The sequence below is a fragment of the Athene cunicularia genome (assembly GCF_003259725.1).
Source record: "Athene cunicularia isolate RWA chromosome 12 unlocalized genomic scaffold, athCun1 chr12_part1, whole genome shotgun sequence".
Lineage (NCBI taxonomy): Eukaryota > Metazoa > Chordata > Aves > Strigiformes > Strigidae > Athene > Athene cunicularia.
The window spans coordinates 23332086-23359139 of NW_020799116.1; the positions used below are offsets into that span (position 1 = coordinate 23332086).

At 40.4% G+C, this 27054-nt stretch overlaps 1 protein-coding gene across 2 annotated transcripts in view; it reads right to left on the minus strand.

Moving 5' to 3' along the window:
* PHF2 (PHD finger protein 2) overlaps positions 1 to 27054 on the minus strand; it is a 65673-nt gene that overhangs the window by 20309 nt on the left and 18310 nt on the right. For both annotated transcript variants that reach the window (XM_026857763.1, XM_026857762.1), the window contains exons 2-11: positions 20253 to 20338; positions 15073 to 15187; positions 12037 to 12197; positions 9667 to 9808; positions 6596 to 6782; positions 5869 to 6031; positions 4386 to 4473; positions 3676 to 3782; positions 2587 to 2678; positions 1246 to 1335 (exon numbers count right to left, since the gene is read on the minus strand). In XM_026857763.1, the coding sequence (XP_026713564.1) occupies positions 1246 to 1335; positions 2587 to 2678; positions 3676 to 3782; positions 4386 to 4473; positions 5869 to 6031; positions 6596 to 6782; positions 9667 to 9808; positions 12037 to 12197; positions 15073 to 15187; positions 20253 to 20338 (1231 nt within the window). The remainder of the gene's footprint in view (positions 1 to 1245; positions 1336 to 2586; positions 2679 to 3675; positions 3783 to 4385; positions 4474 to 5868; positions 6032 to 6595; positions 6783 to 9666; positions 9809 to 12036; positions 12198 to 15072; positions 15188 to 20252; positions 20339 to 27054) is intronic.

Here is a 27054-nt window from a genome sequence, read left to right on the forward strand (position 1 = left end):
TGTTAGATATTTACCTGCACCCTCCCTTCCCTGGGGAAACAAACTCCAAAGATCCCCCTTCCAATAAAGGGGTAACTGCATTCACAGGTCACGTTGGACAGGGATCAGAGACCACATCACGTGCCACAGTAACCCTCTGCTCACCATTCATTCCCAACTCCACAATGCTCAAGCACAAGTTTGGCCTGGAGAAACTCCAGTGGTTTCATATGGCATGTAACTCTCACCAGGTTATATCATCAGGTAGGTCTGTTAAATGGACTGCCCATAAAAACAAATGTATAAAATGAATGGTCTTTTGTTTAAAATGCTTAGCAGCTTGAGCACAAACCATTTCCATTTAATTCAGATGCGATAAATGCAGCAGAATCATGTTTCATGCTCTCAGGAAAACCAATCAGCAAAATAGCTGCCCACTTAAAAGTAACACTGTCTGACTAATTGAAAATAAATTATTTTCTGCTTAACTTGCCATTCTGACAATCAAAAAACTTACATACTACACCAAAGAGGGTAAAAGGAACAAATTTCTGTTTTGAAGTCTCTGGGGGAATGTAACACAACATCATCTTAAAGCAACTGAACTAGCTATTGTCACCTTGCACTGTCACACATCTCCACTAAGTGGAATATGATACCAGACAACGGATAACACATCCATGCAACCTCCTTTTTGGGGTTTTTTTTGAGTTGGTTTCTTTTGGGGGGGGAATGTGTGCATTATAATTATTATTGCACTTAATTATTACTGCCTAGAAACCAGCCAAAAGCAAGGCTTCCTCTTGGGACAGTGTACAGAATAATAGTCCCAAGCTCAGACACTGTCATAGACAAGACTGATGAACATGAGGAAAAGGAGATACTAGGTAGGGACCATGATCATGGGGATCCCAACAGCATTCTTTAAGTTCTATCATATTTTTGGGTAGGGAGTAGCTAAAGAGAAAGAGAGAAAAATGATGGAGATGGGAGGGTGGCCAGTTCAGCTAGGAGAAGGTGGAGGACAAAGGAGGTAGGACAGGCAGACACAGCATAAAGCGGAGGAGAAAGCAAACAGGAGCCCAGAACATGTGATGAGTCAGCCACAGACAAGAGTCCTGAGCAGTGACCCTACTGCAAAATTTCACATAAATTCTTTGAATTAAGAGTGGAAAAACAAGATTAATTTATTTCAATTCATCCATTTTATAACCTAGATTATTAAAAGACCCACAGTATAGTTAATATTATCAAAAGAGCACAAACCTCACTTAATCTTATTTCTTTGGCAAGGTCCTTGATAAGTTGTGCTGGTTTGAAGTTTTCTGGTAGTTCATCTTCATGCTCCGCTAAAGCCTAAAACACAGCAAAGCCAGACTGCTACTTATGTGCATGTTTTTTACAAAAATATAAAGAACCACATTATGTGACAGATCCATATTTTTCCTATGTAGCAAAATCAGTAGTCCAAATAAGGAAAAAATATGCTTTTTCCCTCTTTTTGATGTTATTGTAAATAGTTGTCCTGAGAGAACAACAAAGTCAATAGTCGTTTTCAGATATTATTGCATTTTCACAACTGTAACACAACTTTTCTCACCCCCTTATATGAGATTCTGTGAGAAATTTATTTTCTACATCTACAAGGAGAGATGGTCTTAAACTGGTGTCTTCTGTGAGTATAACAGGCACATACCTTGTCAGCATAGCGGTTTAGGAGCTCCCTGACAGGACGAACAACATTTGCATTCACATGTCATGTTATAATATTCAGAGTTCAACTTTACCTAAATGCCAACACACTCTGACTTCCTTTGAATCACTACTTCTCATCTGCATGGCAAGTGGAAAAATAAACAGGGTGACATGGAGAAGAGAGCTTCGATACCAGTCAGTCCTTCTATAGGAAACCAGGGAGCAAGTCTGAATTTAGGCTCAAGCACTGTCTTTTTGCAGTAGGGAGCAGCCAAGTCCCTGACTACATTTAAATCTGGGACAACCACCCAACTGCTTATGCAACATTGTGTCCTGAGTTCCTTATCCCTTCTTAAAGTGTCAGAAGTTTCCCTGTTCATGTTTTATGATTGAATGGCCTGTCTCCTGCAGCTAATTCCCCAAAACTTTAGGAGCAACACAAGCAAGAATAACACTTCGGAGATGACTGCAGCAGGAAATTCAGGCTGCAAATCCCTTTAAGCCTGCTCTCCAACCAACATGTATTTCCTAGCTCAATTAATGTGTTGTTTTGCAGGAACTGGGCACCCTGTAGACACAAAAATGCAGGCATTATTCTAGGCCTCGCTCACCTCTGCTTAACTGATTTGGCACATGAAAATGCTCAGTGTCAGGGAAAACATCCATTCAGTATCCTTTTGGCCATGATCAGAATTTACTTTTTTTAAACTCTGGTGGTAGTTTTTTTGTGCTGACTCCTCATGTGGCACTACAAAATCCCAGCTATTGACCTCCTTCTGCATTCTCCCAGTCCCTTCTCTTTGGGATTTTATAATTAGATGGATTGCTATGGAGATATTATTTGTTCTGGCATTTGTTCTCTGTTCCAGTTACTGACAAATACATAATATTAAAACAGGCTGCTTCTCCTACCTGTTTTTTAGTCCATGACCTGAAAGCACCATTGAGAATTTTTGCTCCTTGGAGTAAATGAGCAGGAGGTTGTTGCCCAGCTTTATGCAAACCTAAGTAGAGGAAAAAAACAATGCCATTCAAACATGGATAGCTGAAGTTGTTTTAAATAAAGTCTTTAATTTGAAAAAGTTTAACTGTGAAAGTTAAGTCTTTGAAAGTTGGTCACCACAAATGATTCCCTATTATAACTTGATGGTAATAAGGAGTATATTTACTGTATCATAAATCCAATTCAACCTTCCTACACTGTGGTCCTGTAAGTTATGTCTACACTTGCAATCCTTCCAGTTCCTTTCTTGGTCCCATACTCAAGCTAATTTCCATGTTCATACATGTGGGCTGTGGGAATAGAAAGGTACCATCAGCGGTTCTTTTATTCTGATTAGAAAAGCAAGTACCAATACACGGAAGCAAAGGTTATATTGGGCCAAGTGTTTCACTTCTCATGAGTACAAGCTTGCCTAAACTTTTCCCCTCATTACAGTTTTTGTTGAGAGTTGGTCACAAGGGGGCCCCTTCCAGGCAACATTCAGAGAGACCCCTCACCTCGTTTATTAATTAGATGCATTTTTCTCATTACAAAAGTATCTGGTGGGTGTCTCTCAGACACATTCTGTAGTAAAAGAAATAGAGGTAAAGAGTAAAGCAAGCCCGAACCTGTAAAAAACATACACGCATGGATGTTTGGATCAGCTCTGAACAAATATGATTTGGAAGAATTTGAATTTCACAGAAAATTTTGCTTTAATTCTCAGTGCCTGTGAGGCAACTTAAATACGTTTTATGAGGAAGATGAAACCTTCCCTTAGGCACAGGTAAGAGGGACAGTTAAGGTCCTTCCTAGAGTGAGATGGCAGGATATTAAGGAGAGGAGAGCTGGACCAGACCAGTATATTCTGCTGGTATGTTAGTAGTTTTCAAATACTAACAAGACTGATTTTGGCCACCTCTCCATCTTCTCTGTGGCACATCAGCAGAAATTAAGAGTAACTACCTTCAGGTCCCCAAAGCTAAGCAATTAAGGCAGGCAAAGAAATGCAGTTTTACCTTTGAAAGTCTCTAGTAGATGCTTTCCCATATACCAACATGCAGTTTCAAAGTTTGGAAACTGGGTCAGACTGACAATTTTCAATCGTCTTTCTACTTCATATGCCCTGCAATACAAAATCCACATGAACTTAAACACAGCAGGTCACAACTATGTTGTGCACTGCTCATAAATGCCCGAGGTTCATTTTGCAGTGCTTCCTTTCTTTGTGCTGCTACCATGTTTTCTGGCATCAGACCAGAAGCAAAACATAACATTAATACTATAATAGTAAGAAACCGTGTGATAGAGATGTAAGATAGCTTTATTGTATTATTTGTCCCACATCAGTAACAAACTACTTGTATTGTCTTATACTGGGCAAAGAGCCCAGCTGAGCAGGTGGGGGCTTTATCCAGAAGGCGAATGGCATGTTCTAGGGTAAAATTCCTGACAGTTTTAAATGGTTCTTCCTTCAGGACCTGGCCACATCAATCCAAGCACCTGACAGATCCTTCCATATGCTATGCAATAGGTGTAAAAACAGCTTGAGTTATTACTCAGCATAGGAGAACACAGTTGAAGGGGACAAATTGGGTGCACTTTCCAAAATTGCCCAGTAGCACTACATCAACATTACTGCAAATGTAGGGTAATTAATAGGAGAGAGGATGGCAAATTTATTAAAAACTGAGCCTCTACCTAACTTTAGATTTTAAAGACAGATTACCTCATCTGCATTTCAACACTTAGACTATGTAGAAAATGTCCTGCAAAGGCCAGGCAGTCTACAGGTGTCAGAGTTGCATAAATCCAACCTAAAAGAGAAAGAGAAGAGTCCTAAGGATAAAAACGGAAATGACAATAACAAAGACTTTATTCACAACATGATGTTTATACTTCGCTTAGCAATTTGCTTCCTAGGTACCAATAGAGCTCTTCAGTCTAAGTCAGCACCAGAATTTCATATGCTTTGAACAAAGTTGCATCTGGCCCCTCATTTGTTTTGCCTGATAAAGGCCCAGCCCAGGAAGGTGCTATGCACCTTTGACTCCCAGTCCCAGGACCACCTCCAACCGTGGTAGATAGTGAAAGGGGTCATGCTGCTCACACTGGCGTTTCTTCTTACTGTGAAAAGCAGCAGCAGCTACATAATGGTAGCTGCTTTCACATCACCATAAACATTTGTGACTGTCTTTATTATAGTGTCAGGAACAGGTGTTTTCCAAACATCTATTTTCATACAAAAATCTACTCAAATCAGTGAATCTCTATAAATTGCTTGGTGTTTAATCCACCATCTGCTCCACATATGGTCATGAGAGAAATACCTACTTTCCACTTTTACAGTAAAAGTAAAAATCAAGTGTTTAAACATTCTGTGCAAGAATATACTCACACACAGAAAAATGGCACTACTGGATGCTGCCTCCAAAACACAAGGACCAGCCCTGTCTAGAAGCCTCAACTCAGGTTATGGATTGAGTGAGCAGTGCATTGTTTAAAGGCACATAGAGGGAGAGAAAATCCCTGTCCCAAAGAGATTACAGTTTCAACAGGTAACAGGGAGTGCTGGAAACAGAATTTTTCATGGTGAGAGGAAGGTTAGGAACAGAGGCATTCACTTAAAACTCTGCACTATCTTCTAATCAGCTCCCTGTCCTCACAAAGATCCTCCAAGGAACTGAGAAAAACAAGATCCACCATTTCTAACCTGCATGGAAAGCCTGAGTCTATCAAGTAACCCATAAAAGTCTGTGACACGCAGGTCTTCAACCTCATGTGAAACTATAAATGCACACTCACACATGTGCAGGCACCTATAGTTCCTTAGTGCCACTGGGAATCAATGACTGTGATGTGGAGTCATGGTCAGAAAGTAATTCAACGTGAATCCTCTGATAGATGGCAAAAAGCACCAATGTCATGGCTGGATACAGAGGGAGAACTCATAAGCTACTGCAACCCAGATAGACAAAGAGTGGAACACTGTAGCTACAAGCTGTATTTTTAAAAGGCTGCAAGAATATCGATAGAAAGCAGTAAAAGTTCTGATTTTTTTAATGTAAGCATATGAAATTATACTTCTAATGAGAATTAGACTTCATACTTTGCCAGAGAAAATCATCAAATCACATCCTCTAGCGTTTTGGACATGCTATTTCAGCAGCTCTAAAACAAGCAGGGAAACTCACCTGATGATGCCTGCTCACCTGATGGAATGAAGAGTGTCTGTCCTTGTTTAATGGTGCATTTGTAACATTTATCTACTTGGTCTGCAAAAAACATCTCACTGTGGTTTGCTGCTGATTGCCAGCGTTCATAAAGAGAAATATTTGCAGAGGCTGGTTTGATGAGATAAAATATCTTTTCTCCCTGAATTAGAAAATATAAAATTAGCAACAAGCAGCCAAACCAAACAATGTTGCGCTGGCACAGATACACACACAAATATTTATCTAAGTATATATATAACATTACGCATTTTAACACTCTTTAAATAAAATTTAGTCGTCAGCTTTGTACAGAACGGCTGAAATAATTAAATCACTGGCTGACCACATTTGCTCAGATTTGTGGGACTGGTGGTGCAAAAAGTTTACAGCTCCAGGTTCCACTGCCCTGCAAAAGTGAGATGTAATTTCCTTCGGGCCTTAGGTGACATTATGTGCAGAAGGCACTAATCAAACACTAAAATCCTAATACAGTGAAAATACACAGACAACTTCTGCACTCCAAGTGGCTTCCTCACTCAGCAGACCCTGTTGCTGCTGAGAGCGTACCCACTCACAGCAGTTATGGCTCTGCATATTACTTATGGATACAACAGGACAATGGAGAATAAAACGGAGGCCTGAATTTTTGAGAGAATTTTAGGATGGTCTTTGCATATAAAATTTAGTTTGTTACAAGATACACTGCAAAAGCATGACCCCTCACCTTCAGCACGTGGTACCATGCAGAAGCTCCTCCCGAATCTATGTGGAAATCTGTGTAGCTGTCCTTCACACAGATCAGGCAGTACTTCGTAACTTTTGGTTTAGCCAAAAGAGCATCGTCAGGCCAATAGTTTTCCACCCAGGACAACTTCTTAACTATATCTGGAGGCTCTACAAAACTGGACATCCTTTACAGAGAGAATTGAAAACAAACATGCATCTTTTTTAAAAAGAGCACAAGGACCCTGATAGAACAAAAAGCAGAGTGTGTCTCTAAGGCTTGGATGGCAATCTAAAGTGGCTCCTTATGTGCCGGTGGAAAATTTGTGAAAACTGTTGACAGACAGAGATTTAAGGCTTTTTAAGTGTGGTGACTTAGCAACAATACTTTGACTTCTTTCAAGCAGAAGTATTTATGATCAAGTATCTGCTGTTTGTATGCTTCCAGTCCCTGCCTCTTGCTATGGATGCTCAGTTATCAGTAGCTATGGATGCTCAGTTATCAGTAGCACTGTTATCACAGTCCCTCTTCCAGCCCCCTTCAGAAGAGAAATGTGTGCACTCTTACATAAATGGTCTGGTAAATCTTAAAAAGTTGCAAGTTAAGCTGAATATTAAAAATCTTAATAACAATAACACTAATATTTAAGAATTAAATAAGTCTTGATCTGATGCTGAAAATCACAGTAATATTTTTATTTAGATGGACTAAATTACATTAAAAGCTTAGAAGGAAAAAGTCTAATTTGGGCTGATAATGTGAATATATTTAAAATATATATAATATTTATTTATATAATTTATACAAATGGATAGATTTACATTGAGAATATACTGGGATATGTTTATTCATAGAATTATTATGTTTATATTACATATATAATATATACTATAAATCACAGCTAAGACTGCAGTGGCATGATAAACAGGTATTAGAAGTGTTTCATCCCAAAGTGTGCTAAATTTTGTATTAATATAGTCCAAAATTTGGACTAACATTTGCAGGGGATGGAGGTTCACTGTTGGATGCCCTAAAATATCACGTCAGTAAGAGCATCTGCACTTCAAACTAAAATTAAATGCTCCCATGTGTCATTTATGCTCACTGTCAAACACTGATAACAATAACTCCATTTAAAATGGCAGGGGAGGATGAAGCAGTGCATTCAATTGAAGTGTCACTGTCTATGTTAAGAAATAAAATATTTGCTAGTTAATGTCTAAATTAGCAGCATATGAGTGACAGCTCCAGCAGTCCTTCAGAACAAAAGACCTCCCGTTATTCTGGGATAATGGCAGAAAGCTAGAAAAATCTCAACTGGAGATACTGGTAATCTTTGAAGCCTGTAATTACTAGAGATGCTTTCTGCAGAAATGGGTGTGCACTACTAAAACACTAACTATAGGGCTAAAGGTAATGGCTTTAAAAAACAAGCTTGTAATTATTCATCAGCCTTCTTTTTTAAGGCTACTTTAAGTCTTCTCACTAAAATGGAATGCTCCCCAAAACAACCATTCTTTGTTTTTATGTTGACACTCATCTTCTTCTGTGTAGTGTTTGTATATAAAGGAATCTTTTCCTCCTCTGATGCTTTCCTTCTAGAAAAGTACTGGCTACCCAGAAGGACTGCAAGCACTGTAAAAAAGATCTGCACAGTTGCATGAAGTTCATTACATTACAGATGCATCTGTCTACTTCTGGAATAAAAGCACAGCTCAGGTGATGAACACAGTTTTTAAAGCACAAAGCAATAACTTAAAACTATTAAGCATTTACATCAGCTAATTATCCTACATATAAAACATATAACATGAGAAGAATAGCAGGGTCCCTGTCATTGAGGACTGAAGATATTCACATAGCCAGCACCATTACCTCTGGCTCACCACATCACTAAAGCACCTCAGCCTCACCTTCAGAGTTGATCTGTACCATCACACCTGGTAAGGTGTGATACCAGCTCCTGGTAAGGAGAATGCAGGAGGAGGGGCTGGTTAGCAGACTATCTAAAGAGATAAAGGGACTATGAAACACAGATACACTGGAGCTGGAGTCACGGCTCCAGGAAGTCAGCATCACTCTAGTTCTGAACTGCTGTCATACAGATTAGAGGTTAACTCGCAAAGGCACTAAAACTAAAACTCTAACACATGGTATAGGATTACAAAATTATAATAATTTCAACCTTTTTCTCATTCAAGGCCACCCAGTGATGTTGCGCTACACCTAAAGCCACACCTCATGTATTTACTCACTCTCTGTTACTTTAAATAGCAGATTCAGTAAGCAATATATGCACTCAAACCAGCGCTATGCAAGTAGGATACTCACTGCTGTACAATGAATTTTGAAAAAGAATGCTCCAAGAAGATCACCATGTTTCAAGATCACCTTAAGTTGGAAGAAGGGCTGTTGTTGCCTTATACCCATCAGGATTCCCATCTCACCAGAAAAATAACAGGATATTAAAAAGCAAGACCCTTTAAGTCCATGTTGTCCCATATACAGTGTTATCATACCTCTGTGGCCATCCCTGTCCTCCTTTCTTTGGTCTTACTGGTATTTATGAAGTTATCTAAGCACCTAAGATCATACCAGGAACATACTATGTTATCATTCACTACCAGGACGAGGCAGAGAATTCGCTCCTGGAGCATCAAGTTATGTTCTAGTATATAGTTGTACTGAATTAACTATACCTATACTACAAGAGTTAAAATAAAACTGAAAGGTACCAAAATGTTCTGTTCTGATATGCAAATGCTGATGGCACATGAATGCTGATGATATGCAGGCATGAATTACCATGACAAACGCCAGCCCTTTTAGTCCGCTGTGTACTGTTCTCCTCATATAGCAGTGAGCACTTTAATTTCCGTGCTTTGCCTGAACTAGCTGTATGCACGATACAGCTGGAGGTCAGAGCAACAAGAACCTGCTATCCCAGGGTTAAACAGCACTTAGTAAAGAAGAAACCACCAGAAGAGGCAGTGGCTGTTTAAACTCCCCCAGCTAAAGCCAGCCATATCCCATGGCCACGTACTGCACAGCGCAGCAGGCCAGACTCTTACCTTGTGTCTGAGAACTCCAGGTTGGTCACATTGAGGACCCTTTTCCTGTTTGTGCTGTAGTAGTAATCCACAAATTCCTTCAGCTTCATCTTGCAGTCTTTCTGTTTGGTGACATCAGTGACATCAACACTCCTCTCTGGTCCTACAGATTAATTCAATGAAAAAGAGAGTTTGAAGGGCAGCCCGACTTGCCCCATTTTGTGTCCTTGGGGATGAGCTAATATTTCAAGAAACATCTCAATCTTTTGATTTTCTGATCTTCTTAGCCTTTGTATCTTCCCTGTTGTTTATGTATATATATACATAGACATATATGCATAAAAGACGTGTATATACATAAAATGTATATGCATAATATGGTGCTTTTGTATTCATGCCCCTGACATTATTTCTGTAAAGGATTAATATTAATTTGCATCTATTAATTTCATTGTTTTATTTGCCTGGTGAAAATTATACGCAAACACCTTTATATACACAGAATAAGTCCTACCCACAATGTTGTAAAAGTCTTGTGATTGCAGACAGAGTGTAATACCATGTTACAGGATACCGTCTTAAACTGATTTTCCAAACCTGTAAGTTCTCTTATGCTCTGTTTTAAATTTTCGCATACAAAATCTATAATCGAGGAGGAGTTTTGCAGGAAAATTCAAATTTTTTAACATCATATTTCAGGTGTGCCAGAAGAAATGACTTTTTGTTATTTTATCCAAAAATACACATATCAAAAATCCATCCCCTCTGCATTAGAGTACAAAGGATAATCTGCTAGTACATTTCCTCTGACAGACAGTGTTGGATGCAAATCTCCAGTGTTAATACTAAAAGAGTTAGTCAAGTAGTTGAATTTTACAATGGGCAAACCAGAGAACACATCAAGAAAGTCAGAGCTTTATAAAGAGTGGCCATTTCTAAGTGCACTCTCTTATCCTTTCCGCAAGAAAAACATCTCTCCAGTCTTTCTTCCTTTCAATTTTAATTGGCTGTATTTTTCCTCTCCCAGTGTTTCATTGATAGTTTTTTTCACATTAGGAGAGGGAAAAAAATCAATTTGTTTTTTCATGAAATGCTAGAACAATAATGATGTATTTGGCAGTCTTATTTGTGGTGTTTTGTCATCTGCTACTTACTTTAGGTTGTTTCTAAAAGACATTCAAGGTCCAATAAACTACAAAACAGTGAGATAAACCCCTGTCTGGGAAATCCTGTTCAAGCGAACTAACTCCATGGAAGTTAGACCAGCATGTATTTGTGCTGTTCACTTTCAAATTTGGTGCCAGCCTCAGATTAAACAACCTGTGTTCTTCTCTCCAGCTTTTTACTAACAGTTCTGTTAGTAGGGTGGATTATTTCAGCTAGAGGCTGAGAGAAAGCCAGCAGATGCATAAGGAGCACCTAGGTCATACAGGAAATCTGCTAAGTGTAGCAGATGGGCAAGGAAAATATGTTTCCTGTAGAAGCAACGGGACAGAGATAACACTAAAATCAGGGGTCTGATTTCTCCTTTATTCATAGTTATCTCACTGCACACGATCACTGCAAAAGCAATAGATACAGCCTAGAGCAGCAGCGGTTGATGACAGCACCCTCCAGTTTGGGAGAGCGTAGGAGGAGGGGGTGGTTAGCAGAATGTCTGAGGAGATAAAGGGACCCTGAAACATAGACAGAGACACTGGAGCTGGAGTGATGGCTCCCAAAGGATGACGCCTTGCCTGCAAGACAGAGAATCGGACAGAAAGTGACAGAGAGGAGAGACAAAGGGAGAGGGGACAAGATCACACATGCTAAAGGAAGGAGGATGCGGAGACAAGTGACTTCTGAGCACTTCTATGGCTCCTGGCCAAGGCATGTCAAAGTGAGAGAATATCATGATTTGTGAGAAGCTGCAGTACAATACTCTGCTCAGGTTAGAGACAGGAAGATGCCAAAATGAATTCAAATGGTCAGCAGCCACAAAAATATCTCTCACTGACACCAGTGTTAAAAAATGAACTGCCTTTGCAAAGTGGGAGTCTCAGTCCAGTTATTCCTTCAATACAAAAAGCGAGATGGCAGTAATCATTTAAGACCTGGCCTGAAGAAACTATTTCTTGATATGACTATGATTGTTTCTTTTAATGCAATGCTATGGAGTACAATGCAGTCTGGCTCAGGCTCACTGTCAAGTTGGTACAAGAATCGGGAGTGAATTAATTGCTAATTACAAGCTACCACTACATAACAAATACTGAAATCAGCATAGCTCAAGACACAGACAATATTTTAAAATATATTTTACAATTTTTTAATACAAATAATATATGTATTTTTTATAAAAAGCAGCTAAGCTCCAAATGGTACAAAGCCACCTGTTTGCCAGATACACACCAACGTAGTTTTCAACATCGCTGACGTAGAAGGTGGGTGCAGGAACGGACAAACCCAGGCCATCCTTCTTTGGGACGAGGATGGGCTCCACAAAACCATTTTCTTCCAAATACTCTGTTGTTAGCTGGCTGCCTGGCACTTTCACAACTATATCTTCAGCACTGAAAGAGTAAACACAGATTCAATGGTGAGGTGCTTCCACACAGAGTTTGGTGTATTCTACATTTCACTAATGAAAGGAAAAGTTATGAATAAACAATTATATGCAAAATAGGCGCATAAGACAAAAGCCAGAAAATCATTTATTGCAAAACATGCAGGGCACACTAAAATTGTCCATAATCAATTAGCTCAAGCCTCACACACCAACTACTGGAAACTCCTACAATAACAGCTTATGGGTGAAAGACTGTTTTCCTTGACTATAGGGATCTGTTGAGTTACCAGTGATCAATGCTAAAGAAATTAGTGTAAATGTTCCACTCTAAAGAAGGCAAGATTAGAAATGTTACATAATCTCAAATAAATTGCCCCGGAAGTAGTCAAATAAATGGCTTGGGAAATATTTTCCAAATAATTTTCAAGTCACCAGGAGGGCTTCAAGGGGACTAAGGAAAGGGCAGCTTCATCAGGTGACCAGCTATTTGCACTGACAACTCTCAAAGTAAACTCAAGTCCAATTTCTAGATCTTTTCAAGTGTAAAACACTTTGAATTTGAGTGAAAAGTGACTGTATATGAAAGGTCATCCGTCTCAAAAGTGCTCTGCTGCCGTGTGCTGCTTGTCAGCTGGGCTCCAAAATCCATCTGGCAGGCCAGGGCCGCAGCTGCTGGTGGGGGGAATGGCAAAATTTGGGTGTTCACCCCAAAAAGCACTGCCTCCCTGGGCAGGTAAGACTAATACATGACTGCCCTCTCCTGCAGAAGTTCTGAACTACAACTCACGTCTTCATAACGGCACCAAAAACCGTAGGGAAAGCGGCAGAAGCTGCGAGTGCCGCCATGGCAGCTGGCACGCTCCTGCCTCACTGCCTTGGCCACCCCATGAAGCCCAACCTGCAGCAGAGCCCCTGACACCCTTTAGCTGTGGGGCCTCCCCCACACCCTTTTCAGGGGGTCTCCTCATTCGACCCCACCAGGCAGGGGGAACCCCCCACCCTGGACCTTCTCAGGCTGCCCCAATGGAGTTTGAATCCTGAAGAACAAGCTGACCGGACGCAAACAGGGAGAAGCTGCAGAGACACAGCTATTTCTGGATGACCCCAGCCACAGTGGGGCTGATCAGGAGGCAAATTTAATTAATTATCAATTAAAAGAAGCATTCTTCATTTATATGAGCACTGGTTCCATACACCAGCAACGTGCAAAGAATTTGGCTGGAGATTTTAAGGAGCAAGAAGCAAACCATGATTTACCACTAAACCTCTGCATATACTTTACAGTGCCCATATATATCTCACATACTTGCTCAAGTCTGATTTGCTTCTATATGTGCCATAGAAACTTACGCTTAGTCGTAAAGAGAGAGATCAGTACCAGAGCATCTAGTATTGATAGTGCCAAAATGGAGAGTCTGGCACCTACACTGAAGTACACAAGCCATCAATTCTACTATTTCTACTACTATTAGAAATAGTTGTAGAATGCTATTGTGGCATTAAACATTCAGGAGCGGAATGACATGAATTATATTTTTTGCCTTTTTGCTCTCTTCACTGTTCCTTTTGATCTGAGCCTCACCAAGAGACTAACCATGGGTTATAATTTACTGCCATGTGCTGTGAATCAGCAATGATGTTTCTGTCTCTGAACTAAGCCCCCCTTTTTTCATTCATCACTTTCTGCCTGACGAGTTTGGGTTTTGTTCTGTGAACATCTGCAGATTTCATTAATCTCAGAAGAGAAAATTTCCCAACAAGACTTTGTTTTACTAATGGCACAAGTGTAGATGTCTGAGGCCTGAATCTTGCAGGCATTCCGTTTTGTCTACAGACTCTTCTTTCTCAGAAACTTTAATTTGGCAGCAGGATTTTCTTATGTGCACATTTACATGAGAAACAAACTAACATGGGGAACCATATTTTTTTTACAGTTTGGGAGTAACTCAAGAGATATTGCATATGTGAGTGCAATCTCAGAGGCCATCCAAGGTTACTGAAATCAATCTGCCTAAGCCTTAAACCTTTTTTTAAGAAATTAGCTTTACAACCTGAAAAAAAAAAAAAAAAAAAAAAAGGCTAAGACAAAAATCTAGCAGGCCCAAGTAAACTAGCCAGGCAAGTAAAACTACCGGATCCTGAGTTCAGTGAAAGACAAACACTTTGCAAAGGTATTTTCATCCTTTTCCTTAACCAGCCTAAGACCAGTATCTGAAATTAAATGTGCGATTAAATTATCTGTAAAAAGGAATAAGTTTTGTGTTTACCAAGTACCCTTTACCAGTCTCCACAGATTCTTTTAAAATAATTAGTCATTAATAATTAAGGATTTATTTGACTAAGGCCTACATTAAAGAACCTGAAGAAAATCATCACTCTTACAAATGGCTGTGAAGCAGCCTAATAAAGTGTGGAACATGTCACCTAACAATTAGCACTATTCATTACCCCAAATAAGAGAGCCTTTGTCACTGTAGCAACTGAGGATGTCATTGTTCTTCTTTTTAAGATGGAGACAGACTTCAGCAAAACCATTAGTATTTTTGAGTACTGGATAATTCTATGCAACAAATTGGTTAGTTTCTTATGCAAGCGAATGTTGTAGGTGTCAAACACGTTCTTGTTCTTGTCTTCACAAATACTAGCTTCTATGGAAATCCACAGGAACTGGGCTCAATCAAGAGTAGATTTGAATATGGCTACACAAATATAAAAAAGGGAAGAGCCTGGGACATCTGTAATAAAACAGTGTTCATTTAAACTTCAAACTTCTGTACTATATAATACTTTCAGCAAGGATCATCATCAGCTTCATAGGAAACTGGCTGCATATGCTTTACCTCAGTGGTCCTGGCCACGTGTGCAGCTGAACAACCTACCTTGGAAAAGTACGACTTCGAAGTTCTTTTATAAAGACTTGGCTCCCGTTCTGTACAGGCTTGACCTCTGTCGTCTGTCCAGTATCGTGTTTATGCCAATTTCTTTTCTTTTTCACTGAAAAAGAATGAATTGGACAGTACCATACATTAAGTAGAAGATAATTATTAAGACATGTGAAGAAATTACAAATCTTCATTTCATTTGCTATGTAAGCAGAAAAGAGGGAACCCCCACTATATTGCACTGCAGATTTTAATATTGCTCTCAATTCACCATTAGACAATTATACTGCAGCTTGAAGATCTATTACATACTGAACAGTGTTCGTTTTGTAACATAAGGACAACCAGACAGATAATTACTGAGCTGCACAGCTACCACGGGCTTTATGCAAACAAAGGCTCTGGACATTTTGTACTCAACAGACTACACAGTCCTTGTCACAAAACTCTCAGAAAGCCACTTTTTTGCCGTCTCAATATGCAGTATAGATCTTTATGAACATATTTGTCATGAATTACCTTAGTCTAAAGGGCTGTCCAGCAGTGGCAGATTTGACATCAATTTTGATGGGCTTTGAATGATGCCCTGCAATACCACATGCACATAAAAGGAAAAAGAAAAGGGGGAAAAAAAATAAAAGAGAGAGATGCAAGGGCACCACAAATGCAATTTTTAGAACTCCTCTTATTCCTAGATTTTGAAAGACAAGCCAGGCCTAGGTCTTCAGTTGATGACAGCACAGTGAAGGCCCCTCGACTGTTCTCCCAGTGGGAGACAGACATATAGGCAAGCTCATAATGGAAAAAGGGTCAGCTGAAATAAGAACAAATAAGTAAGTCAAATGTCAATGTAGTTCTGCCTTGCCTCTGACAGCCAGATAACGCAGAGCAAGAAAAACTGGTCCAGCTTTTTCTCTTAGTCAGCACTATCTTTCTCAGCTGTTCCTACAGTCTGTCTGGGCATGCTCATTCTGGTAGTAAATTGTTTTTTGTCCCAAGTGTATATTTGTATCATTTCAAGCCTCTTGTGAGGCCTCTTGATGTACAATTTTTGTACATCACAACTCACTTTTATTTTTCACCCTTGTTTTCATCATGAAACTCAGTATTCTACCCCAAAATCAAGATCCCATATGCTTTTCTTACTGTCTAAAACATCTGGGGAAGGACTCAGACTCCTCAGTAACCATGCATGGATGGCACTCTTTCCTTGCGCTTTGCACATGCCCACACACACAGATCAACATACTTTATCATTAAGAAAGGAATCTGGAGGCCACAGCTATAAGACACGAAGTTTGGAAAAAGCTAACTTTGTTTTCCCCACCACAATCCTAGAATAACTCAAGTAAAGACATCTCCCAATGAATCCATCCCAGGTTTTGCATAAAGCATGTTGGTTTTATTAGTTCCATGCAGCTCTCTAGCCTAGCTGGATATATTCATTAAAGCTGCTAGTTCTTTATCTTAATGACTCTCAGGCTTAGCGTATTAATTCAGTGCTCCTGGTAACAAAGGAAACAAGCCCTACATGAATGCCAAACCTTCCTCCTCTCCTTCCCTTTCCAGTGACTGCCTCTTCCCCCACTCAGCAGATCTGAACCAACACAGGGACTCTCAGCACAAGTCCCAGTGAAACAGGTGTCACTTGACACAGTGAAAATTAAAGAGCTTATCATATTAGCGTGTTCTTTTATTACACTTCGGATAGCACGGATTATCGAGAAATAAAAGCAGCAAATTAGTGCTGAATCAAGAAATTCTCCGCAACTCTTCAAAAAGCACCGGGGAGCCATTTCCCAGAGCACCGAGCTCTGGCAAGCATCCATCTCTCACATCCACCTCTCACGAAGAGGCAACAAAGATGCCTCTGCCGCCAGAACGCTCCCCAGGAGGTGCTGTCTCCTGGATGGCAACAAGACGCTGCTCTAGTCTACTATACTACATCAAACAATCGACATTTAGCCCATTTTCAGCCATTCTCTTTATGTTTCATCTTTACCATGAACACCACAGTGAGAATTAAAGGCCCACTAACATGTGCAACAAATACTAGCTTTGGCCAGAGAGGCCACTTTTTCTTAAATCATTACACATTCCTTTTTCTGCAGAACTTTCTGATCCAAATTTGACCTTTGGAAAGTATAACCCCCTCCTACAAAAACACTCCAGAGGAAAAAGGGAATATATATTTTATGAAAATTGTATCTCAAAATGAATAATTATGTCAAATGTATTTATGAAGAAGAGATACCTAGAAGCACCCTATTAGTTTTCTATGAATTATATCAAAGGCTGTAAGTACTTAAAAAGTTTCAGCCTGACTTTGGTTTGCTTGCAATATGTAACCACCAATTCCAAAGAATTTCTCCTGATTTTCACTGCCGCAAAGGACACAGCAATCAAACTGAACATTTCAGATGGTGTTATGAAAATGAGTCAAGTCTGCCTAAACAAAGCACTTCCATTTTACTTAACTGATGTCAGAAAATTTTGTATGAATGTGTATAATTTTTCCCAAAGAGGAGTCCCTACAAATTTCATTAAACCAAAATGGCTTAAAATGTCATATGACAGGAAGCAATCTTCTGAAATAGTAGCCACTAAGCCACACTGGTAAAAAGGAAAAATGTAAGAAGAGGAAAATGATTTTTAAATTTGACATCTGGAAAACATATATTGAGGAATGCATGCTCCAGAAATACACATTATATTTTTAAATCCAGACAAGTTGCGTAACAGACAATTGGTGTCTGTGTTTCCCTTTGCTAATCTTGCAATAATTAAACCCTACCAGTGATCTACTGGCTCTGGAACAACTCTCACTCATTTATTACAAAACTGATAGTGCTAGATAAGTAAGTTAAACATATATTGTAACAGTTAATAAACAAACAAAAGTGATCATCTCACAGAAGTCCTAGCAGAGCCCAAGTGCCTTGTAACAGGATGCCCTGCATACAAATGCCTGACAGGATGAATGCATTAAGCCAAGCTGTTCCTGCCTTCATTTAATCAGTCTTTTAACTTTCCTGGCCTATTGCACTCCGCAAGGAGGGGCTACAGGATAACAGCCTCAGTTTTCAACAGGATTCACGATTCTACAATTTAATGGTGAAAATGGCTATGCAGCTTGAGAACTTGTGATCTTGCACTTCACCAACACTCAAGGTAAGGTTGTCAATAACTAATTTTTAAATGCTCCTGAAATTTTCACACTCAACTACTTTGATGATTGGTTTTGTACGTCATTAAACTTTCTGCAATGCGTCTGAAGGGAGAAAACAAACTCTTTCTGCTGTACTGCAGAATGATATAATGTTCTGTATTCCTACCACATAGATAACCTCATACATTGATAAGACTATAACTAGTGACAGCGCTCCAGCAGCACTTTCTGCTGTGCTGCACAATGCAGACTGAGGGACATACTGCCAAGTCAGATTTTTATTTGGATAAAAAGAATTGGATAGTCAAAAATCTTCTTAAAGTACCAGAAGATTGTTGTCGGTTCAACTCTCCTCATTTTAACCAGTATATTAAACTTGCAATCTTTTTACTGAAACTGCCATTTCTGGAATTCTTAAGATTATGCACCACAGTTTTTATAGAATTGATATTTAATTCCTGATTATAGACTTTTGCTGCTTCTGTTTGATTTTTTTTCCCCTTGCACTGAAAAGTAGGTGGTTTTCATCATTCATAATTCAAAGCAAAGTGAAAGAAATCAAAGCATCAGCCACATCTCAACATTATACAAAATTCAGAGAGGCTAGAAATCCTGTGCTGCTGCTTCTATACTGGGTCAGTAACAGCCTGGGAGTATCTGCAGTCATACCCCCCTTTTCAACACAACCCATTCTAATACCAAACTGTTCATTTGAAGATGATTTGTGGTTATTTGACCAATTTCCCGTGCATTTGTCAGAAATCTTCCAACAAAACATTAGAAAGACTGACTCTTTTAAATCAAAACATTTTGTGGGGACATATTGATCTTGTTAAGTCTTTCAGAACAAGCCTCCCAAGGGGGTTTTCTGCCAGCCTGCCCAATTTGTGGGTGCCCTGCTTCAGCCAAAGTTGTTAGCAGACCATCTGGGAGAAAGGAACAGCTGCAGGTCATTCAGGTTTCCAGTTCACACTTGATTTTGAAAAAGTCAAAGTGGAAAAATTATTCCCATTTTTGCTCCCAAAACAAACATTTCAGACTCTTCCCCCTGCTCCCTAGAAATTTTCTAAACTTTAACTTTTAAGGCAGTGCAAAAATTATTACTTTGTGTTAAAATTACTGAATTTACTGAATTACACAACAGAAGTCAGTTTCCAGCCATCCCTTATTTTAACCTAAAAAGGGGATATCATGATTTGTTCAGCTCCTGGGAGATGAGAACAGTGCTCTTCCTCTGTGTGTTGCTGTAAGGTTGCAAAGCAGTGAGAACCTCCTCATCATTGTTGCTTATTTACAATAAATGGCTTTCAAGTAAAGCATTTCATCTTTTACAGAGATTGGTTTCTTTTCTCTTTTCTTCTCCATTGTATAACAGAAAGAATTTGTGAATTAATCTGACCAAAGCAAACACATCCTACAGTTCTTTCCCAGACAAAACTCCCACTGAGATCAACTGTCACTTTTACTCAGGAGAACTTTTTCCTATGAAAGCACTGCAAGAATTGGCACCCTCCATGCATCCTACAATTTTGACTGCCACTTAAATCGCTACAGTTTTATATCCAGGCCAAGCATAACATACTGTTTCTTACTCTTCTCATCCAAAGACAAAAAACACCATGTAGTTTCCAAAAGTTACTGTATTAGAACTAGCTGTCTCTGTAAGATTTTTCTAGCCCCAAGTACTAAAGTGCCTTCACAATTCTTAATTCTGTGTGAAGAAGGAAGCATCGTGTTTGTTGCTGGGACTGGGGACTGAAGCTCTCCAGGTAAGGTGCCTTGCATTAGCTCGTGCACACTGCCAGAGGCCAGGCATGGAGCTGCATCCAAAGCTCCACAATCCAACCCATGGTTTTCTTCTCCTAACATCTTTTTACACCTCATTGTTTGAATTCTAATATTTATGACACATGATATTTAGGCATGTAATGAAAAAAATCCACCTTCTTTTGTTTAAACACACAGAATCTGCTATGTATCTAAAGACCAGCTGTGCAAGTATACTTACAAGTAGACTTTCCGTGGGTTTTCTCACAATTTGGACAATGATAGATGTCGATATCTGGTGCTTCTTCTTCTTCAACACCCACACAGCTGGAATATAAGAAGGCAAATATTACATTAGCTTGAGTCCATCTCCAAACACGCAAGCATGCAATTAATAATGAAAAAAACAAACCCCCATAAACTGTGCATTTACTAATCAGCTGTGCTGACTCTAGTGGCTAGCAAAGCTTACATGTTTTTTACCCTAGTACAGTCAGACTGGATTTTTTGCAGCCTACATTCCTGATGCAGTGCTAAAAAGGGTGTCAGTTAGGAGCCTGCTACCAGCCACTGTGGACCTCCATTTAAACGTGGCAGAGAGTCCCAAAGAAGTTTTTTTCCCAGGGGCACCATTTTGTATCTACATAGAGTTCTCCAGACACCATCCCATGTAAATGTAATTAACAAAACGCATCTTCTTTACCAAGCATATATGGACAGCTGCTAGATACCAGCAAGGTATCTTGGCAAGGTGAATCATCTGCAAGACTTCTATAGGTTCCATACCTATTATGATATACACAGATGAGGAGGAAAAGAAGACACGTAACTCACAGCACTGCTGGCTGCCAAGAAGATGGGCTGGTGGATTAAGGCAGCAGCTTAGAACACCCACTGATATTATTTTGGATGGCACAGAATATGCAACAATGCAACGCAGCCTGTGGACATGCAGCGTGAACGCAATCCAATAGCAGAACACGGTGCTGGGGAGAAACAAAACTAAACTGCAAAGAAATTAAGTGCCCAAGATAAGAAGTTGTTGCACAGTCAAAGTGCTTAGCATCCTGCCAAATAATCAAACTCCAGACTGGCACTGTTCCTTATGATGGAGGAAGAGCAAACAGGAGTCTGCTCCTGCTCCCTCGGACTAAAGTAGCCCAGGCTGCAAGGCTACAGTGTTTCAGCTGGGTGCTGTGAGATACAGCACTTGTGTCATAGCCCCATGAGAGCTCAACTAGGCAAGAGGATCCACCAGAGGCCACAAAGGCAGCTTCACCTTAACCAACTGCACAAACAAGGCTGCATCACATCACAAAGCCTGAAATGCCTTCTCAGTGTCTTCAGTTAGCAGGAAACACCAACACATCGCTCCTGCTAGAGAAAGGGTTTAGGCACAGGGCATGGCAATGCCATCTCCATGCATATGGTAGCGAACAGGCTCCTCGCATCACACCAGCAGTGCCAAGTGTGATTAGTGCAGGAAGAAGAAGTCAGAGTTTTTAGATGCTGGTTCTGATCCACAGGAAGCAGAGGAGAGAATGTTTGCTCCTCTCCCACAGGCAACAGGGTGGGTCAGTTCTGCCAAGCATCTTACAGAATGTCTCCAACCATTCTCGCTGAGTTCAAGCTCTTTAGGACAATACCAAAGTGTCCAAAATAAAAACCAAGTTAAATAACTAGAGAAACTTGTGTATTTTGGATACACCAGCAATTACTAAATGTGATGGCCTAGATGCAGGAAGGCCCCGAACGTGGTTGTTGGCAGACAGGAAGGTGCACGGATAAAGGAATGATAACATGTGATCAGGCATGCCCACCTCCTCTATGTTTTTTTAAGCCTTGCAATTCACTGCGTTGTGAACCAGTTACCTGGCTCCATGGAGCTCAGAGCTCTTTTGATGCCTTTGGCAGGGGGTGTACACTTGTGTGTGTGCACATGGTGCATGTGAGCACACACGCAAACACGTGCACACTTGGGGCAGGACAAGCAACTGTTAAAATGCACTATGACCCTCTCTGTTTACAAAGTGGTTTACAAAGGTGGGTTTGAAACCACTTCTGAATCAAAGGCACACACAGTGATGTGTAACTGTGTGCATCATGATTACAAACCTCAGATCTACTTACTTTTAGAAAAGAGCATCAACAAAACCAATACTGAGTCTGCAGTCAAGCTAGAAAAAGCCAAACTAGCTAAGATATAGAAACAAATCTTTTTTAGAACAACTGTAAATGATTTGTAACAGTAAGATACTGCCAGAAACCTTTGTGGATATTTTCATCCTGTTGCAGCTGCCAGAGTGTGTATGGGACCCAGCTCCCTCCAAACCAATGAGTACAGGGTGAGAGAAGCTTTGCAACCAAAGGCAGAAAAACTCTTATTTTTGTGAGTTCAGCTTGTGAACAGGCTGGTAAACAGGACATTATTTTGGAATCATGTAAAAGCAACTGCAGATTTGGCTGATTTTTGTTTATTAGACAGTTACTTGACAAAATACAAAATTATTGGGTCTTCCTGGGCAAACAGCATGGAAAACTGAAGAATAAGTTTGCAGACAGGAAAATTCATCACAGCAATCCAGTCCTGAATCAAGTACATACAGGCAATAAAATACCAGATTAAGCAGTAGAAAATTTAAACAAAACCTGGCAAATTAGAGCATGTGTAAGAGAATATAGAGGATTCTTCTACCCATAAAGCTGTGTCAGCTGCTTATGCCACTGGATTCAGCTTGTTAAGCTTAGTAAAGGTATGGATTAGGCTCTATACAAGGGCTTGAAAAGTCTATATTTAGCTAAACTAAGGAGATGAGGCCTTTGGGTGCTGCATGGATTGCTGTAGGAGGAGATATGAAAAGCTACTGTACTGGGCAAAAGCTTCAGTGTGGTGGGAGCTATTGTTCTGAGAGCAAGTAAAAATATTTAACTAGAACAAAACAGAAAAGTAAAAATAACTGACCTCAAATTCAATCAGTTCTCTAAAAGATGCAGTCAACTTTTCCAACTACAACAGGGCTTTTGAATAAGGTTGGCCATTTACAGCTACTTATAGGCAGAAGCTGCTGTCCTCACTGTACATGAAACTTCAAGAAAAAACTGTGCCGGAAATCACCCCACTGAAATGCCTCATGTGATCGCTAACCAAATATGAACCAGTTCCAGTTGTGCCCCTTTTCTCAATGAACAGAGCTTGACTTGACAGGTCTTTCCACCAGCGGAACTGTTTGTGGGCTTTCACATGAATACAGGCATACAAAATTGAATTTCCATAGTTAAAGACAGATTGACAGAGACAATCCTTCAAGAACATTCCTGCCAGAAGAGGAACGAGGATGTCTTGCCAGGTAGGTGGATTGGTTTTATGTTGCAAGGTTTTGGCAGCAGGGCAGCCATCAGCTTCATGGCAGTGACCTACCCTTGGGCCGGTCCCCAGAGCATTTGCACCTGGGAATGAGAACCAGAAGGAGACTGCCAGCCTCGGTAGAAGTCAGTGCAGAGTCCTGAACCGGTCTCCTGCCTAATTTACAAATATATTTTTTCTCAGAGTGGTTAATTAACAATAGAATAGAATCAAAGCATTTCTCCAGCTGAAGAAAACCAAGTCATCTATAGCAGCTGAACAGTGCTGTCCTTCCCCTCAACCCCCCAATTTGAGCACAAATGGTGCTTTGTGTTTTGCATCTTTTTTTTTTTTTTTTTCATGAGAACATTCCACTTTGGTCCCTCCGTTTTCTTTTTTCAGCCCCATTTGCCTGAAACACAAACATAAAAAAGACTAGAGCCAAGCATTTGACCCCCTACAACGATCAAACAAGCTGGGAGTCAGCGAGTGCAGAATCCCAGGCGGCATGCTTGGGAGCAGCCTCCAGCAACGGGCCCTGCTGCAGCCAGCCCCACATTAATCTGTCAATACGAGCCATGGATGTGTTACGATCGACAGAGAAGAACAGGAAAAAGCTCTCAGGAGCACTTTTGTGTGATTATTCAGATCCGCCAATGGGATAAAAATGGACATAAGAGGTTCAGCAAAGGAACTGCAAAACAGTTTTCAAGGCAGGGCTCGCAAAAGGACTGGCGGGAGCAGAGGGCCAAGTGGCAGGAGGCAGAGCTAGAAGCAGCCTGGTGAACAACAGCAGGAGCAGATTCATTTGTACCAGCAGTCCCAGAATCTGCTTCAAAAAGCCCACAGACACCCAAAAACAGTGTGCTGACATCCCAGCAAAATCCCACTCTGCTGCAAGAACTCACAAATCAAGTGGTGCAGCACTTATGCCCCAGCAGCCTGTAAGAGCTCGCTAAACACCTTCTCCCATTTGTGCAGCGAAGGTACCTCACAGGCACTGGAGATTTCCTGCTCGGAGGGGTGCGTGGGTACCTCCAACAAGGTACTTAGGGGTGGAGGTCTCTAACTGTGAATTATCTCCAGCTGCAGCTTTTTAACTGTGTGACAATGAAGGCATTTGGCAGGACTAGACACATTCTTGGGGAAAGCACCAGGTTCCCAAAGCAGATTAAAAGGAGAAGACTTTTACCTGATGAAGGATAAGGAAGCAAAGTAAGAAAACTCTCCCCAGAGATCCTGCAAAGCCTTGCGCTTGCTGTCCCATCAGTGTTAACACGTGAGGGGCTGCAGCTGGTGCACAGGGCTGGGATGCGGGATGCTGGAGCATCGGCCCCGCGGCCGAGCTGGCACGTGCTGCTCTGCTGCCAGGCTCAGCTATGGAAACCCGGTCCCACCTTTCTTCCCAGATGCAGTAAAGACAGCATAAGAGATTAATCACTGTGCATCCAAGAATATCTTGTTGGAACAATTTAAAACAACTTAATGGTTGATTTTTAAATGGTATTTAAGTGATTTAACTCGGGTTAGGGCAGTGTAAAACTAACCTGATAATGAGATAAAAGTGAAACATTACTGATGTATTTGAATTTTACCAAAACTGTTACAGGAAAAAAAAAAATCATGAAAAGTAAAGCCTTTGATATTGCAGCTGTTTAAGCTGATAGATCATACACTTTACAGTGGCTTAAATAAGAATTAGTACAAACAGAAGCATTTGCAGTCAGAGGCTACAAATTACATTTTTATTAGAAACTCTGCCCTTTGCCACTTTAAAATGAAATTGCTTCTGTGTACACAATGAAGAGATGTTCAAATTTCAGTATCCTGACAAAGTTAACGACAATTTTTTATGCAGTCAACAAAAATAAAAGGTGCATAAAACAGAACTGTTTTTATAGCATGAATGTTTATGAGGATCTTGGTTTGTCATCTTTGGTGAGTTGACATTTTAAGTAATTTTCAGAGAAAAATTAACCCATGTAGTATCCGTTCTACCAGAACCATGTCATCTCCATTATCAACCAGAAGACAAGTATAAAAAAATATCCAAAAAATAAAACAACCAAACAAAAGGCTATTTGATGGGAAAGAAAATAAAATCTAGTAATACATAAATAGAGCAGAAGGAAGCTAACACCTTCACTTCTGAAAACAAACCAAAGCCATACATTTTATTCAGTACTCAGAAGCACTCTTCAAACACAGCACAAACGTGAAATAGAAGGTGTTCAAGTAGACAACTGTGTTTGTAAGAAAGGTTACAGACCAGCACGGATGGGCATAGGGGCGGCTCCCCAGGATGCTCTGTACCTGCAGGCTCCTGGGGGTGATGTGCTTTTTGCTGAACGGGCACCCTCACTCCCACCTCACCCCCCTAATTCTAGGTCCCAATTTCTGGAGTGGGGAGAAGCCCACCTCTCCTGACATCGTACACTTTATTTACCAAGAAGGTCACTACAATTGTACCTTTTTGCAGATGAGGAATTTGTCATGGGTGGGAGTGGAGGGCTTTGCTCAGGTTACCAGCAGGCCAACAGCACAGCCCAACACAGGGCATAGCTCTGCAGAGCTCATAGCCCAGTACAGCAGTGCCTGCCACATATGTGGCCAAATATATTGTTCAGGATTTGGAACTAGCAAATAAAACACTCAAATAGCTGTTATGTTATGTGTATTTAACTTAAATTCTGTTTTCAACCTTTACCCCTTTATCAGAAGCACGCTGAAAGGTTAGGGAATTTTAACACTGGCAAGAAATGACACTTCAACTCTTATTTCACACAACCATGTATCTGCTTCTCCTTCTCTTCCTGAATCAGTCCAAATCCAAATAACTTTTATTCCCAGCCACAAACCTGCGATACAGCATTGCATTAAGTCTTGGAAAGCGGTGATCAATTTCACACTCCTCTTTCTCTTCTCTCAGAAGATGGAGATAGTGTCAATGGTCTCTAAGCCAGGAGAGCAAAGGGTTATGCTGATGGGCCCATCCTGCAGCATGCTCGGGGTCTGGCAGGTGTACAGGCAGCAGAGATGCTCAAGGCCAGCTGCCAGGTCTCAAGCAGCAAGTGGCTGCTCCACCCCAGTACATGAGGATAAAGCATCAAAATCATGGGTGGGGCAGCCACCACAGTGCAGAAGAGGTATTCACGGCATTTTATAGATAATAAAGGTCATAGTTAGTAATTAAGCTGAGCTCATCCCTATCCCTTAACAACAAGGTGTCATTTGTAATGAAGATACCAATCCAGTTTCTGAAGTCTCCACCAGCTGAAAAAAAATTACAGGTACTGCGGGAAAATCAGGACTTCCCAACAGCAGAGACTCATGCTTCACAATTTGATGTCAGGCCAATGTTACATGACAGCAGTTTCTTGTGTCCACATCACAGCATCCAGAAACACAATGGTCAACATCACAGACATAAGAGATGTTAAGGAAAGACAAAAAAGGGAAAGAACGAAAGAACGAAAGAAAGAACGAAAGAAAGAACGAGAGAGAGAGAAAGAGAGAAAGAAAGAGAGAAAGAAAGAGAGAAAGAGAGAAAGAAAGAAAGAAAGAAAGAAAGAAAGAAAGAAAGAAAGAGAGAGAGAAAGAAAGAGAGAAAGAGAGAAAGAGAGAAAAAGAGAGAAAGAGAGAAAGAGAGAAAGAGAGAAAGAGAGAAAGAAAGAAAGAAAGAAAGAAAGAAAGAGAAAGA